Raw genomic sequence first — 18,297 nt, 5'->3', positions numbered from 1 at the left:
CCGCAATAGTCTATGCACAGCTCTCAGTGGAAAGTGAAAGTGAGAGGGGTTTAAGCATAGGGGTTGCTCCTGTTAAATTAGCTCCCCTATTTTGATTTAAATGGGTTTGTAAGGGATATTGGCCTTTTTAAGGAAAATGAATTGGTTGACCAGCTATCAATGAGCGAGGTCAAGAAACTGCCCACCTGCAAAGTGAGAGTGAAGTAGGGGAGTAGGGCAAAGTGGAAGGGGTTAACCCCCTGTTTCATTTGATTTTTATTTAGCTGATACAGCTTTGCGCAATGTTTATGTCGTTAGAGCTAATTTCGGAGGCCCATTTAATACTCTTACAAGTGGTAGCATCCAAACTAATCTAGTAGACATAGCACACTCCTATGTCATCAAGATTCGGGCACTTCTTAAAAACCATATTTTGGAGGCGGGAGGGTGGGACAGTGTTAAAGCATCTATCGCCCAAAAATATTTTTTTAATGAAAAGACGAGTGTGGTGTACTCACATGACCCGCAAACGGAGATGCAGACGCTTAACCTGGACTTTTATAATTTTAAAGGCGTTCTTTGGATTTGGTGGTATCATTTTTATTAGGGTAGAGATCCATAGTGAAAACAGAAAGTGGATCAATTTATAGAAAATTTAAATCTGATTTTAACAAGATACAAAAAGGAATTTTTTATAAGAGGTCGGGGGAGAAGAGTGCAAGATACGATGCAGATTTAGAGAGTTGTTGAGGTGTACAACACTATCGTTGCGACACGGGTTTATCGTACTTTAAGTATTCAGTCCTTGTCATAGGGCTTAAACCCTCTAAGGACGATGCCACTAAGACAAATTTGGACGATTTGGCAGTTAATGGGGTGGGGGTAGAGTTTCTTAAAGCCGATTTTAAATTTTTAAATCGGCAATTTCCTGTACCATTTAAGGAGATAGACATATTAGAGACGACTAATGAGTATATGGAAATTGGGGTTTCGGTTTTACAGTACTATACAGGGTATAAAGAGGGGGAGCTTAAAGGTAAAAAGGGGACATCATATATAGCAAGCGCTCCATCCATTATATTGGCGAAACGCTGGGAATGGCTTTTTTACGAGCCTGCCAAAGACCCTGATTAAATTTCCATTCCCCACATTCCCCCACGCCCATTCCCCACACTAGTTGGGTTGTAAGTGAGAGTTCAAAATATAATCAAGGGAGGACCTGCTATTATTGTCCAATCTTTCTTTCTAGATTCCATACATAATTAGAATTAAAACAGCACTTTTGGCACTGTAAGCGTCATGAGTACCTGTCTATGGAGACAGTTTTGGGTGAAAATGCCATCTTGCGCTTCAAAAATTTATAGTATTTAATTTTGCAGAGCAGCGTGGTGGCATTAGGCATTGAGGCCGAACTCACGGATTTAACTATTCCATCAAAATCGAATCGTGATTAAGAACATGAAGCGATTGCGGTCCCTAATGCCCACGCACAATGAGACTCGAGTAATACAATGGAATTGATAGAGGTATTTGATATATTTTCTGCGGAAGATTGTGTAGGCGTAGCTATGGTTTCGCTTATTAAAGTAGCCAATAAGTCAATTTCATGGCTGTGCAATATATACTATCCAAAGACTCTAAAAATTTGTTGAGGATAGTTGGGAAATATTAGTCCAAGACTATGGCAATTTCGGCAATTATATTTTGTCGTGGGGGGTGACTTTCGCAGACTGGCACACAAATCTTATAATTTAAACGTAAAACAGAAATAGTTTCTACCGGGTAACATGAACAATTCCAACTAGGATTTGAAATTCATATTACCATCGTTGGTACGTTTGCAGAAAGGTGAAGCTGTAGATGGCGAATGGGTCTCTTCCATATAACATCATACCCAAATAATCTGAGAAGTTGATGATCTTAGAATTCAAACGGAAAACAGTTAATTATAATAATACGTAATTGAATAAAATCGGTTTTTTAGATTCCTATAGTTTCTTCCCCAAATCTTTAAGCCAGTTAATTCAACTACAAAAAAATTACGATCTTAATAGTTACACCTTCCTTAAATAGCACTTTCAAGATGATAAAACGTGTTTTTATTAACTTATAAGGGCATGTATGAGTACTGCAACTCTGTCACGAGGATACATGAGGAAAACTTGCTAGCCATCGAATGGTTTTATGATTCACTTTACAATCGTCAATGCACCACTGGGGTGTCTATGAATTTACTAAGAAATTTTGACCAAGGGGAAGGTGTAAAAATGGGGAGGATTATTGTAAAATGTATCTGGCAAGAAACTTATTTTCGTTGTTGGATGTTGTCTGTAAGAACACGGATAAAATTTCCGAGGAATTTGGATTAGATTTGGGTTGTTATTTTTCAACTCCTCAACTAGTGATTGATATAATTCTTATTTAAGTAAAGAAGAAGTAGGTCTGATCCCCGACATGGATCAGCACTTATTCATTGAGAGATCCTTGCGGGAAGGGTATATTTTTAACGGGGATCGTATCGTGGAAACCAATCCCACTGGATAATGCATCGGTGAAAATCCGAATCCGGTTCATCTGAATATGAACTCAATTTATCTTTTGGTAATGTGTCAGTACTCTTTGCCGTGTGGGAATTCCACTAACGAGGAGAGGGAACCATAAGGACGGTTTTTCAAAATTGACGGTGAAATACTAGCGGAACTCTATGACTCGGTAAATTATTTTTTTTTCCGTGCATAAGCAGACCGGTCCCTAGTAATTCATTGAGTCCCTATGATTTATCTTTGGTAGAGGATGGGGGTATGTGCTAGACACCTTCAAAACAAAATCTTGTTGCCAACCTTCACCTCAGAAAGAATATCATTGTACATTACATTTTTTCGCCTTTGATGCTGGCAAACGGTTTCAAGGTTATTCATAAAGCCCTCTAGTTCGGTCAAAAGTCATATATGAAGATGTTTATTGACACCTCCGTCTGTAAACGATATGAGGCAAAAATGAAGGTTGAAATGGTTATGTTTAATTTTATTTCAAATTCACCCTTTGGTAACATTTGCGAAAGTGTACGCTATATTAGTTGTTGTGATGTTTTAACTGATCCCAAAGAATATGTCCGAATTATTGCAGATCCAATTTTCATATCCCTCACGATCATAGACTCCGATACGGTTCTTTTGCATAGAAAAAAGGGTAATTTTAACTGAAAGCACTGCCACTGGCAATACCCTATTAGAAATTTCAAAAAAATATGTTGGAATTTTATTGCAGTGTGTGTAAGCTCCACTGGCTGGGGGAGGGAAAGTACAAGATTATTATGGGGATACATATTCATTATTTTTAAAAGTTAAAAGTGAAAATTTATTAGACGATTTGGAAAATGGTAAGAATATTAGATCTCAGATGAACTAACAATTGGAACGAGTCCATTTACCCGGAGCTAGTAAAGTGCAAGGCCCTAAATAAGCTGTTATTTTGAATATCTGAGACGGGGAGCACCTTGATACTCCACACAGATCCAAAGATGTGCGGTTTTGACTAGACCTACTTGACTTAATTATCCTACTGAAATGCTTCCGGTGTCGAGAGTGATGCTACATGGTGCCTCCATCTAGACCGGTCTTTTGCAATGATGTAGACGTACTCCTGAATATTTGCCATGGCTAAGAAGGCACCTGCCATGTCCTTCCGTCTGCTTGGGGGACAATCTCTTGGGCATTCCCCGTCATGCAGCACGGGATAAAGGTCAAAAATCGTTTGCCCGGGAGTGTCGGGGGGCATGCGAAGGAGATGTCTGTACCAACGTAGTGTTCACTGGGTGAGTTGGACTGAGAAGGGAGTTTGAGAAGTTAACGCCAGGAGGTTCTCGTTGCGAAAAAAATCGTGCCAGCGTAGTCCTTCAACGCGGCGAAGATGTTTTGTTTGGGATCTATTTACGGTACTAAGCACAGACTGAGTAGCTGGCCAGGTTTGGGCTCTGTAAAGAAGCACGGATCCCATCGAAGGATTGTGTATGCGCATCTTCATCCTACGGCTAATAGAAGGTTTCCTCCAGAGGGCACTTAGTCTTCCCACCCCTGTTAAGGCTTTGGCGATTCGGTGCATTAGATCTTTGAGGATTGATCCGTCATTTGAGAGGATAGAGCCAAGGTATGTAGTCTCCTCAACAGTCTCAGCTGGTTTTTCTCCGACTATTAGCACTGGTGGGGAACGCGCTTCGAGTTATGGGGTTCAACAAACACCACTTTTATCTTCTGCCAATTAATCGACAGCCCTATCATTAAGGCTTCATCTGCAAGTATCTGTAGGGCTTCTGTGAGCTTTGACAGTGAATCAGAGAAAAGAGCAACGTTATCGGCATAGTCAGCTTCTCAAAGTACTCGATCACTGCACTGCAACCTTAACTGGAGACAGTTTAAGGTCCTAGTCATAATGTAGTTGATGACACAATTAAAGAGCCCTGGAGCAGCACATCCCTGACAGACTCCAGTATTGATTTGAAAAGACGGGCTACGTCTGCCATTGACTTGCACGCTACTCTCAGTCCCTTCATGGAGCTGCTCGAAAAGGCTGAAGTACTTCGCTGGTAGTCCCGTTGTTTTCCGTATGAGGCAGAGTGTTTTCTGGTCGACCGAATAAAAAGTAACCTTGAAACTCAAAAAGGCAACATATCTTTTTGTTGAAATTCTCAAGTGTTCTCTACCAGCTGACGTATTGTGAATATTTGCTCCTTGGTAGACCTTCCTTGCATGAACCCAGCCTGTTGGATTCTTTGTTGGCTTCTGAGGGAGATGTACTGTGTACAAACGCAAATAAGGATATAAAAAAGTCTGCAAGGGGATGGCTTCACACCATGTAAAGGAAAACTTGGACATGAGTGTTCATAGAAACTATGCAGAAAATAATTTAGCTCTAAGAGCGTGTGCCATGCCCATTTGCTTTTTAAAATTTAAAAACCATACAGTTCGAGCAGAAAAAACTGCCATGTACACCATAACAAAAAAAGTCTTTGTGCGCGTGGAGGACGTGAGAGAACTGCTACACGGTCATCATCTTACTTCTAATTTAGACGTGTGTGTAGAGGTAGACCTTCCTGGCATGAAGCCAGCCTGTTGGATTCTTCGTTGGCTTCTGAGGAAGGTGTACTGTGTACAAACGCTAATAAAAAAAAGTCTGCACGGGGGTGGCTTCACACCAAGTAAAGGAAAATTTGGACATGAGTGTTCATAGAAACTGTGCAGAAAATAATTTAGCTTCAAGAGCGTGTGCGAATCCCATTCTCTTTTTAAAATTTAAAAACCATACAGTTCGAGAAGAAAAAAATGCCATGTACACCATAACGAAAAAAGTGTTTGTGTGCGTGGGGACGTGAGAGGACAAACGGTGTGTCGGTCTTGAGAAAGCTCAATTGTTGGTGATAGGAAGGCCGTAAATTTTTCTTAGTCTCCAGCTCAGAAGTGTATTTTTTCTAGTCTTTTTTTATATTATTATTTATTTATTTATATTTCATTCTTTTATATTTTTTTATTTTATACACAAGGTGGAATCGCTGTTTTAAAAACTGCTTAATACTATACAAGTATTTTACCACCAATGCAATCGCCAGCCCGGGCCAGGCCCAGACATTGGCCGCCGCAGTGGTCTCTTCCGTCTTCCGAGTGGCGGAAATCTCAAGTGCTTATCAGTGTCTAATTTTTTTTAATGTTCATGTAAATATATTCAAATGCCTATTTTATGTAAATATGTAGTGTATTTATTTATATATTTAAGAAACAATGTATTTGATTTGCTCAGTATTTATTCAACAGATTGAGGTCATGTTAGGCAAGGTTAGTTGTATTTTGACAGTGAGTAACATGTATCAATTCAAAACTACATTCAACTCATTTCTTCGCGGACCTTCAATGTCTGGCAAAACAACAATTTTAATTTCAAACAATTCAAATCATGATCAATGTTTTTAGAAAATCCAAAAATATCTATTATTGCTATAGTGTGTGGCAAGAGTCCCATGATAAAAAAAAAGACTATTGCACCAGACATAAAATTTATACGGAGACTAGACGTGTTTAATATTATTGAACCAAATTTGTGGTTGATTATTGATGATTTGGCTAAATCCATTGAAGAAAATTTTTCGTAATTGTTGTTCACCATAATCTCTATCATCAAAGCAAATTTATGAGAATGCTTGCTCTGAATTGTACTTACTATATCATCTATAGGGTTGTTCATTATTCATTATTCAAGTTCTCTTATAAATTCAAACAAGCAAATATATCCCGGTGGACCAAAATTTTTACTTTGGACAAAGAATCTAGCTACTAATTACCTAAGAAGGAAAATAAATGTCAGTTCTTACGTAGTTTTTTCATTTCATTGATGACAACTAATGGCCTTGTTTACTATTCACCGGTGGATATGCAGTAATTTCATTGTCAAAAATATCCGTGACCACACGTAGCTCTTCGGGTGTCTCTTTGATCTCAACCGAAACACAGAAAGGCCGTAGAATAAATAGTTGAAATTACTAAAAATACTTTAGCATAAAGAGCAAGGTATTTATCTCCTCCTAAATACCTCGCTCTTTATGCTAAAGTATTTTTAGAACCCCTCATATGCGTAATAATCTCTGTTCGTTTTAAGTTTCAATGCTACTTCTTCCTTTCATTTGAAAAAACGTTTTCATGTTTATTTTTCACTGTTTTTTTATAGTAATGCTAGAGAATCCTGCGCCCTTTTCATTGAATTTTTCTTCCCCCATGACAGATTCCTCCAAGGAAAGATCCTCCAACATAGCCCCCTCTCCTCAGCCCCACCCCCAAACAAAATAAAATCCCCCTGAAAACGTCTGTACACTTCCCAATAACCATTACTATATGTAAACACTGGTCAAAGTTTGTAACTTGCAGCCCCTCCCCCAGAGATTGTGGGGGAGTAAGTCATCCCCTAAGACATAGTTATTATGGTTTTCGACTATGTTGAACAAAATGGCTATCTCAAAATTTTGATCCGTTGACTTTGGGAAAAAATGAGCGTGGGAGGGGGCCTAGATGCCGTCCAATTTTTTTGGTCACTTAAAAAGGGCACTAGAACTTTTCATTTCCGTTAGAATGAGCCCTCTTGCGACATTCTAGGACCACTTGGTCGATACGATGACCCCTGGGGAAAAAAAAAAACAAATAAACACGCACCCGTGATTTGTCTTCTGGCAAAAAATACAAAATTCCACATTTTTGTAGATAGGAGCTTGAAACTTCTACAGTAGGGTTCCCTGATACACTGAATCTGATGGTGTCATTTTCGTTAAGATTCTATGACTTTTAGGTGGTTTTTCCCCCTATTTTCTTAAATAATGCAAATTTTCTCAGGCTCGTAACTTTTGATGGGTAAGACTAAACTTGATAAAATTTATATATTTAAAATCAGCATTAAAATGCAATTCTTTTGATGTAGCTATTGATATCAAAATTCAATTTTTTAGAGTTTTGGTTACTATTGAGCCGGGTCGCTCCTTACTACAGTTCGTTACCACGAACTGTTTGATTTAACTGAAGGCCATTTTCAACGGCCAGAAGAAGTTAAGCAACAGACAAAGCAACATAGTTCACTTGTACGTGCCCTAGCTTGCCAAAAACAAGGAAAAAATCTTAAAAGAAAACGGCCAGTTCAAGTGGGTGACAATTTCTTTTCACTGTTTCTGCCAATAATTGCAGGACTTGTAAACATTATTCTCTAAATGTCTAAGCCTTACAAATTGATGCCAACTGAACTCGCCCTTTTACGAAACGAGCACTTTGAAGATAATCTTGGTAAATTTATTAACAATGAAACAATTGCCAGTGATAAAAATTAATTTTGCTTCAAAATGCCCTTCGACGCGTCGACGAGCATAAACCCCACCTGAAAGACTGTTCAAGGCAAATATTATTGATCAGCCTCGACCTCAAAGCTCTGAAACTTTGAAACTGCTAAAGCAGGTAAAAGAAGATCCATCTAAAGTTCCATCAAATGGTGCAGACTTAATGCCTCAATTGTATTGTGAGCAAAGTAAAAGACTCTTAACCTATCTCGCTGAAAATAACATGTACAGATTGACGATATAGAGTGAAGTTATAATCCATGGCAAGAATTACAGTTTGATTGATGTGCGAAAGTTTTTCTATTAAGTGGGAAATACACTGTAACGAGCAACTAATTTTCTCTCGTTCTTTACTTTAATCTTACTCTAAAGAATATTCAAGCCTTGACGAATTATCTTTTTTTTTTAAATTGATTAGTCTATAGTTTGACAATATACAGCAAAGGAAATTGCGGAAAAGGTGCTAACAAAAATTATAAAAAAAGAGAGACTAGGATAGAAAGTGAACACTAAACGGAACTTACTTTCTAAACAACATAAAACAGTACTGCAATACAAAAATAGAAGAAAATAAGTAAAACTGTAAAACTATGGAAACAATAGTACTACTACTACTGACAACTTACCGCAGTACCAAGCCGCCCGAGGATAAAAAAGCTAAGTACACTCCTCTTCCATCCCAATTTATTCAAAGCCTCTCTCTTTACACACTCTCAGGAAGTTCCTATTTTTGTTGAAAATTTTTTTATGACATGCTTCCACCCCAGCCGCGGACGACTTGCTTTCTGTCTAGCCCTTGATGGTTGGCCAAAAACGATAATCTTCAGCAATTGGTCATCCTTCATCCGCAGAGCTTGTCCAAGTCATCTCAACCTTTCTCTAATTATTGCCCTAGAAAGCGGGATAAAACCACCTTCGTCGTACAGCCTACTGTCTGAAATTCGGTCATTCAGCTGGGTACCCAAAACAATCCATTGGCAAGTTCTCTGGAAAGTATTTAGCAAAACTTTATCCACTTTATGGAATACCCATGCTTTAGAACCATATATGACCATTGTCATCATTGAGCTCTAAATATTCTAATCTTGGTTTGCAGACTTGTCATCCTATTCTTCCAATTTTTTTTAACTGTGAAAAAACACCCTGAGCCTTGGCTATTCTGCTTTTGACATCTTCACTTCTCCCATCGTCTTTAATAATACTACTACCAAGGTAAGTGAAGCTGTCTACCTGATCAATCTTTTCGTTACCCAACGTAACCTTTTCATCTTCACTTATTTCTAGGCTTAGCTACTAGGTGTTCTGAACATTAATTTTAAACCTACTGCAGCACCCTAAACTTGCAAAACCTCTACAACATCGTTAACTTTGCTCACACTTTAATCTAGTATGCTTAAATCAACATGCATAATCTAAGTCAAGGAAAGTTTTTCCTCCCTATTTGATTCCGTGTTCTCCCATTTCCTTTCCTGTGCTTCTTAAGACAAAATCAATCGAAAGCATCCATATAAAGGAGGATAAAGCACAATCCCCCTTATCTCTGGATTTAATACAAAACCATTCCCTACCTTAACCCCAGCAATGCAGTTCTCGTATATAGCACTAATCACTTTAATGTATTTATCTGGTATACCTTACAAGTGTAACACCTTTTCTAAAGTTCTTCTATCAACAGAATCAAACGCTTGCACACAATCCATAAAAATTTGGGACCAAAGGTGTTTGATTACTCAGGCACTTGTTATTTATTAACCTAGGAGTGAAACTGGTCGATAAATGCTCTACTCTTTCTAAAACCGCACTGTTCTTTTCTTATCACTTTGTCTACAACATCTCTAAGTCTAAAAAGTATCATATTACTAAGTAATTTACTAGCTACAGAGACCAGGCTAATGCCCTGATAATTACTACACTCACTCTCATCATTTTTCTTATTCAGTGGTGTAATTAGGGCTTTCCTAAAATCGTTAGTTACTTCTCCTTTTTCAAAAATCGTATTCATAATCTTCAATAACTTGTTTCTAACCTCAGAGCTATCGTATCTAAGAAACCAATTTACCTCAGTCGCAGCACCTGGGGCTTTGTTAATTTTTTAATGTTTTAGAGCTGTCACTAATTCTTCCTCACAAAACGAATTTTCTTTCACATATAAAATATCACAAACTTTCTCATTTTCCTCTATGTCATTTCCTGCAAAAGTAATTAATATAAAACAGTATAGTAATTCACATAAATTAATATAATATTACATATTATATCACATATAATATTACATATAATATCACATATCGAATATTAATATAACATCACATATTAATATAAAAGTAAATCATACAATCTCGATTGCAACTGCCGTCTTTATCCGAGTTTAACCCAAATAGACCACTCAGGTTCGTTAACATTCTTAAACACTACACATGTTAAGTCATCTACTTTTTTCAAAAAGGTTACAAGTGGTAATTTTTTTCGAGTACCATTCATAAAATGCCTTACAAAAATGAATCAAGTTATATATATATATATATATATATATATATATATATATACTGTTATATATATATATATATATATATATATATATATATATATATATATATATATATATATATATATATATATATATATATATATATATACTGTTTGACCTATGTGATTGTATGGATGAGTAGGGTTAAGGCCTCATTCAAGTGCTGGTCTATATTAATCACTAATTTAGGAAAATAGTCTTCCTTTTCTCCTTCTGTCTCTTTTTTTTTTTTTTTTTTTTTTTTTTTTTTTTTTTTTTTTTGTGCTGTAGCATTGGTGATTTCTCTTTTCATGATATATATATATATATATATATATATATATATATATATATATATATATATATATATATATATATATATATATATATATATATATGTATATATATAAATCCCATACAAATTTTATAAATTAGAGGACAATATTTATTTTATATTACAAATTAAAAGATAATATTTATTTTATTTCCCCACATACTTATCATAAATACTCTTATTTTTCTCTAGAGAGTATTTAATCGTAGATATCACCGACTGAGGTTGGATGTAGGGTAGTCTCTCGCGACATTCTAGGATCACTCAGTCGATACGATCATCCCTGGGAAAAAAACAACAAAAAACAATAAAAAATCAAACAAAAAAACAAACAAATAAACACGCATCCGTTATCTGTCTTCTGGCAAAAAATGCGAAATTCCACATTTTTCTAAATAGGAGCTTGAAACTTCTACAATCAGGTTCTCTGATACGCTGAATCTGATGGTGTGATTTTCATTAAGATTGTATGACTTTTAGGGGGTGTTTTGCCCTATTTTCTAAAATGAGGCAAAACTTTCTCAGGCTCGTAACTTTTGATGGGTTTAACTGATCTTGATGAAACTTCAATATTTAAAATCAGCATTAAAATGCGATTTTTTTGATGTAACTATTGGTATCAAAATTCCATTTTATAGAGTTTCGGTTACTATTGAGCCGGGTCGCTCCTTACTACAGTTCGTTGCCACGAACTGTTTGATAAAGCGAAGTGTTGGCTTCGAATTTGGGTAGCGGGTAGCAGATCACCTTCGGAAAAAGTGTTTGATATTAAGCAGTCAACAAATATTGCTTATAAAAAGCATTTCAGAAAAACCCGTCTTAGGGGGAAAATTTTCTTTAAGAATAAGAAAGATTGGAAAAATGTTTCAAATAGTTTCAACTTTGACGAATATAATACTTAATGTAACATTTCTTTGTCTTTATGGCTGTCAAACTACTCCCAAATTTTCTCGAAGTTAAATCATTCTGTGCATTCGGTGTATAGTAAGTTATTAAACATTTGTTTACCTCGTAGCCTGTCACAGCGGCATGTCTTACCTGTTTCGTATGACCTTATCATTAAGTCAGTGAAGTGGCTCAAACCGAAATCATGTGATATAGATGGTATTTCTGTTTAAGTAGTTATTATTTCAAATGTGTTTGGTTAGTTCCGTAGTTCCTGGGAGTTTCCTCTCTGGAACTGTTACATCAATATTGAAACGCGGAAAGGATGCTTCTGCTTGCTCTTCTTATCGCCCCAATACAGTCACTTGTACGCTAAGTAAGATTTTTGAATATGTTTTACTTCCATCAATCATTGAGAGCATATTTTATGAAAACAATCAGTTTGGGTTCAAGCAAGGAATATGTTGTACACACGCACATAGGGTACTCGCGAATGTTCTGTGTCAAACCTCTCAACGACATGAACAAGTTCTTTTTTGTTCGTTAGATATTTCTAAGGCGTTCGATAGTATTGTTCATAGTCACGCTTTGTATTCTCCATCTGCAAATGGTGTAAATATTTCTATTATCGCTGTTCTGAAATATTGGCACAGTACTGCACACTTGGGTTTAAAACTAAATGGGACTCTCATGCAAGACAATATTGCAGTCCATTGTGGTTTGCGTCAAGGTGGAGTGTTGGCACCTTATATTTTCAAAATGTGTATTGCTGGGATAATTGCCAAGATCTCTCGGATTTATTTTATGGAATTTACTGACGTGTCATATATTGCTTACGCAGATGATATTCTCCTTATCAGTAGACGCAATGCTTCTCTGTCCCACACAGTTTAATGGGCTAAAGGTGTTTTCTTGATATCGTACTAAATCGGAATCTTGAAAAGTGCGAGTATGTTTGTTTTAACGGTATCTTGCCAAATAGGCTACTCCTCTTCAAATTAAAAATAATTCCATTCCCTCTGTTGAAAATTTTCGGTGGCTTGGTTTAACAATTTGTAAAATTATTTTGTCCTTCTGCCAGACTGCAATATCTGAAGCTAATAAAAAAGTTAGATTTGGATACACTAAGATTGTGTCAAACCGGTCTAAGTATAATCGAAAGGCTCTGGTTTCTTTGTATTCAGTTTTCTGTGATTACTCTGTACTTTATCTTTTAGGGACTTTTATTCTACTGAAAAAAGAGTGACTTATGTAAACTACGTAGATGTTACTAAAATTCTGCAATAACCTGCTTTATCTACCTCTATCCTATTGAAATCGGAGAATAATCTGAAAATACAAAGCTTCCGATAGAACTGCAAAACTACAGGAGCTTCATGATAAGTTATTGGCACATTCATAGCGATGGCTCACCCCTTATCATAGGATCATCTGTTTCTTCTGTTGACCTTTTTCCTTGTTGATATTGTTGTACTTTTTGTATTGTACCTTTGTGCCTTTGTTCTCGTCCGTTTGCTCTGTTGATTTTGTTGGAATTATGTGTTGTTTTCTTTCCTTGTGTTCTTTTCTTTTCTGATGTTTATTTGGTTTTTTTTCTTTATACTCCATTATCCTCACATTCTTTCGTGCAGTGGGTTATAAATAAATTATTGTTATTATTTTTATTATTATTCTAAGTCGGAGGTAATAGGCTAGGGACTGTTTCTACAGGATTTCGGCTCTTGCTGATAGAAGAGCATCGCCAAGTGCTGAAAACCATGTTGTGATCCAGATGGACCCAGGATTGCACAAAAAAAGATTGAAAAGAAAAAGATTGGTGCAAAAAAAGATTGAATAGGCATATTCAGTAGGATGTCTTTAAAAACTGGTTATAAAACTTATTTTAACTGGAAACGTATCAACCCAAGTCCTTTGAATCACTTAAGTTTGTCTGATTTTTGAGGCTTTAGTGACTCTGTTACAGTGACCTTAACTTGCTAATACTGCATGTGGATCAGTGTTGCAGAGCTTAACATGAAAGACCAAATAAATAAACACAATCTAAAAACTGTTGCCAGAGGTATTACAACAGTTGTCGGCTGATTTAAAATGCACAGAGAGCAGTACAATCAAAATCATAATCACTAGACTGCTTCAATATTTTTTTCTGTGACTTATTTTTAATTTAGCTGAATAAGTTTTATTGTCTTTATGAGTTGATTGAAAATTTTCAAAAGCTGTAATTCTTTACACAAATCAGCACAAAAGATCAGAAAACGTAATCTCAAAAACGACTTGCACCTAGTTTATGACACAAGCTGAGCATCTCTCCCTGTAGCTAAGAGGTGCTAGAGGGTGAAATACAACTTGTACGTTCGTAGATTATGAAGGGAAAGGTTTGAAGCCGTGACGGATTCAACGTAGGTTGTAATCGAGAACACCGCCAATTTTTCCTAATTTGCTTTTGTGGTATTAAGCCAAGACTTTTCCCCTCATCCTGGCCTTTTTTTTTCAATTAAGCAAGGGGCTTGCACCTACGTGCACTTGAGACAAAGGTATCCAGTAGGCTTTAAAAGTTATCAGAATCACGAGGGACAGATAGGGGTGAGTGAGGATGCAAAGGTCTCATTTTTAGAGTTAAATTTTAAACTGATATCCTCGTGACTTAAAAAATCTGTTAATTAGCAACGCCAGGGGCAATAACATTTCCGCTACTATCACGCTTTTTGACTGATTTAGTTCTTATACTTCAAAGAAAATTGCATGCTTCTATCTGGGACTGCATATTGCTCCTCATTGTCAGAACTATGATTGACTGCAGCTGGTGTATCAAAATAAAGCATCAATTCTAATCAAAGCTTCTAATAAAAGATTTGCAAAAGGTGGTCTCCAACTAACTTTTTGATGACTTTAAATGTCTGACTTTCTTTTGCAATCTCCTTTGTGAACTTGTTATAACTACCTTTTTCTTAAACATATTTTTCTGTAAAAATTTACTATCCCGACGATGCGAGAGAACCATACACATATAATTCTTTGAAAAGAAAAACCTTGCGCATTTTGTCTTTGGTGCGTATGTGCATATTTGAAAAATGAGCAACCTCAATACTTGCTTACAATTATACACTGAATTAAAACTGCGGGCTGAGGGGGACTCTATCTTATGCACTCATCTTTGTTCTATTGTTAACCCTGATTATAAAAGTCTAATCGGAATTGAAGCTACACACAAAAGATAATTAAAATTTGGCAGTTCATAGGATTAAACATTATTCAAGGTAACACACAAAGAAAAGTGAACAACCTCTAAATAAGAAAATCCTTATGGAAGAAAACTCTTATCATGCCAGTATATACAAAGCCTCAAAGAACCTTATATTCAGCGACTATTTCCAAATGATTGTCCAAACTTTCGTGGGCTCCTCTTATATTTGTGCTTTTTCCTATTCATCTCAGGATGAAAGTATAATACATTTTTTGTGTGAATGTGTCGAATTGAATGATTGGATGCGAGAGATGTATGGTAAAGAAAAATTGAATGAGATATGGATGATAGATAGAACGAAAGAGACAAATTTCCTGAGTATTAAAAGGATAGCAATATTTGTAAGGATTGCAGCGGCACATCGGGAGCGTTTTCTTTAAATAGTGTTAATTTAATTTAGTTAATTTGTTGTTTGTTTTTTGTTATGTAATTTTCCTATGGCCCAAGGGCTTTTTCTGGAATTAATTATTATTATTATTATTATTGTTAAATGCGTCAAACTGATGGTCGTTAAAAGCTTGGTTGCAGCTAATTCGAACCGTATTTTCAGTATTTGGATGCTTTTGCACGCAATAAATGATATTAGCTGAAATACAGTAATGTTTTTTGCCAGTCTGTGCCGAAATTGACAATTTTGACCATAAAAGGGTCAAATAGACATGGAAGCCTTGGTTAGCAATGAGTATAAGCTGTGAATTTAAGCCTTAAGTGATATATTATAATTCCAAAAACGTGCTTGCACGTGGTGTGACACAAGGTCTCCAATCATTTAAGTTAAGTCCCTGAAATTCTATTTGTAGCCTATAGTTTGGAAGCTCTAATTTAGTTTCTGAGGACTGGTGTAAAATATTTTATAGCCATAGAAGCTGAAAGAGGGGGTGGGGAAGAAAATCATAACACCCTTTCGCCAACATAGTGAAGCTATGTAATGAACTGCTCCTGTAGAACCTGAAATATTGTTCCAAGCAAAGAAGAACAAAAAGAAAGCGCAATTTGCGTTAAAAATATGGGAAATTATTGAGAAAACAGCATTAATCAAGCAATTCATATTACTTATTTTTTTTTCTACAAGGACAAATAACCCTAAAAGTACCCCAAAACCTCTAATATTGAATTTTTGCCGTGAAAGAAAGAACAATAAATGAAATTTTGCTGATTTGTTCTCCACTCCAAAATTTCAGCCAGAAAAGGAACGAAACCTCTTTTGGTCCTTCCATTTTTTTCCGTATTTTTTATCTCTTGCAAAAAATAGCTGGAATTTGGAAAATACACTGTTCAAAGCTGTATATTAATTACTTTTTTTTGCCGTCTGTTTCCTCAAGCAGAGTTTAATTATTATTTCTTATTTAGGAACAGGAACTCCACCACAATGTCTCTTTTGGGAGAATAATATCCAATTATAGTTTGGCACTGCAAAAAATCGAAAGAAAAATGAGTGGAAAGTATGTTTGTCTTGCTGCTAACTCTGAAGGTCAAACAGTGTCAAATGCCGTTGTTTTGGACGTACTATGTGAGTTCTAAGCTGCTATTGTCATTCATAAATAAATCATGCGCAATACTACGAAGCACGGTTACATTGGATGTATTACATAATATTTAGGCTCTGGTTTATCATTCATAAGAAAGCCATTCAAAAGCTAAACTGATAAAATATTACTACTTAAAAGCTTAATTTCTACAAAGTCACCGTCAACAATGTCAAATATGGTTCTTTTTTGTCATGTTTAGGCAATGATTTGTCACTCATAAATAAGTTACTTACAAACTATATTGATTAACCTATATTGATTAATGTCAACAAATAAATAATCGATTAAATACCTTTTTTTAAAAGCTTAATGTTACAAAGAAAATACTTTACTACCTTTTAACTAATAATTTTTTTTTTACAAGATTTAATAGGGAATTATATTCAAAGCCCCAAAGTCTATAACCATACCACGATTAAAGATGTCTCTCTAACTATTAGTTAATTTGACTGGCCCAATATTCAAATTGAAGAACATTTTATTTAGAATACGAAAAAAAAATTGAATAAATATATCCGGCTTGATGAATGGTATAATTAATCAAGAAGAGCGGTATGTGATATTCTACTTGTTTCTACTGCTTGTTCCATACATCTAATTAAATTGATTTATGACACTCATAAACTTTGGTCTTAGGTTATTTTTATAGCATATTTTCATTTGTTGTAAAATATTCAAAACGATGTGACCTATTTCGATTAGTTAAGTTTTATTTACAGCCCATTGGATTATCGTTGTTCCTTACTTTGTTAAAAGATTGATTAAACTGTAAAAAGTGAGGCCCGATCACAAACAGAAGTGAGAAAAGAAACACACACGACAACATCAAATAAAAAAGAATAAGTGACTTCCAAGGCCTGCAAATGTCAATTTTGATCAAGAAATTGGTGGTGAAGAACTGTGAGCAAGGAGTGACTCGGCTCAATAGTAACCAATACTCTAAAAAATAGAATTTTGATAACATTAGATGCATAAAAGAATTGGTTTTTATGCTGATTCCAAATGAATGAAGTTCAATAATTTTACTGTGACCCACCAAACGTTACGAGCCTGAGAATGTTTGCCTGATTTTTAAAAAAGCGGGGAAACGTCTCCCACACGTCAAGGAATGCTACTGAAAATTTCACCATCAGTTTCAGAGCATCAAAGAACCATACTGAAGAGTTTCCAAGCTTCTATCTTTAAAAAAATATGGAATTTGGTATTATTATTTTTTTTTACCACAAGAAAAATGACGAATGTGTACTTATTTCTTTCTGTTTTCTTTGTTCTTCCCAAAGGTGACGTATTGAATCAGTAGTCCTAGAACATTGGTAGAGGGTTCATTTGAACGGAAATTGAAAGTTATAGTTCCCTTTTTAAGTGACAAAAAATGGAGGACAAGTAGCCTCCCTCTCACGTTCTTTTTCTTCAAAGTCGTCTGATCAAAACTTGAGATAGCCATTTTGTTCAGTATATTTGAAAGGTCCAACAACGATATCTTTGGGGATGACATAACCCTACAAAGCCCCCAGAGGAGGGGCCGTAAGCTATGAAATTTGCCCATTATTTACATATAGTATTTGTTATTGGGAAGTGTGCTGACATTCTTCAGGGGGGGGGGGTTTCTTGGGATGAATTTTCTACAAGGGGATTTTCACACTGGAATTGAAATTCTGTGGGTTAGCTTTCCAGAGGAACTTTTCAACGGCGGAACTTGCCAGAATTGATTTACGAAGCTAGTTGTATTTGTCTTACTTTCTCGCTGGCTACCCAATTTCACGTGTGGAGATACTCTGGGGGAGTAACCCGTTAGAAATTTTCAGAAGATTTGGAATTTTCTGAGGTATTTCACGCTGGGGGATTTTCCACACGGGAAATAGCCCGTAGGGGAATTATCATCAGGAGAAAATTTTCAATGGGGAAATTTTCCACAAGAGAAACCTTCCATTTGGGGGTCGGATTAAAGGAAAATATTTTCCG

The 18,297-nt window shown here is 35.9% G+C and overlaps 1 protein-coding gene across 1 annotated transcript in view; it reads left to right on the top strand.

The window, feature by feature from the left end:
* LOC136035282 (nephrin-like) overlaps nucleotides 1–18,297 on the top strand; it is a 255,108-nt gene that overhangs the window by 151,074 nt on the left and 85,737 nt on the right. The window contains exon 9 of the mRNA XM_065716966.1: nucleotides 16,157–16,316. Coding sequence (XP_065573038.1) covers nucleotides 16,157–16,316 — 160 coding nt within the window. The remainder of the gene's footprint in view (nucleotides 1–16,156; nucleotides 16,317–18,297) is intronic.

This window comes from Artemia franciscana, chromosome 14, assembly GCF_032884065.1.
Source record: "Artemia franciscana chromosome 14, ASM3288406v1, whole genome shotgun sequence".
NCBI classification, from domain to species: Eukaryota; Metazoa; Arthropoda; class Branchiopoda; order Anostraca; family Artemiidae; genus Artemia; species Artemia franciscana.
The sequence above is the reverse complement of the archived record's forward strand: the minus strand, read 5'-3'. Positions and strand labels throughout refer to the sequence as shown.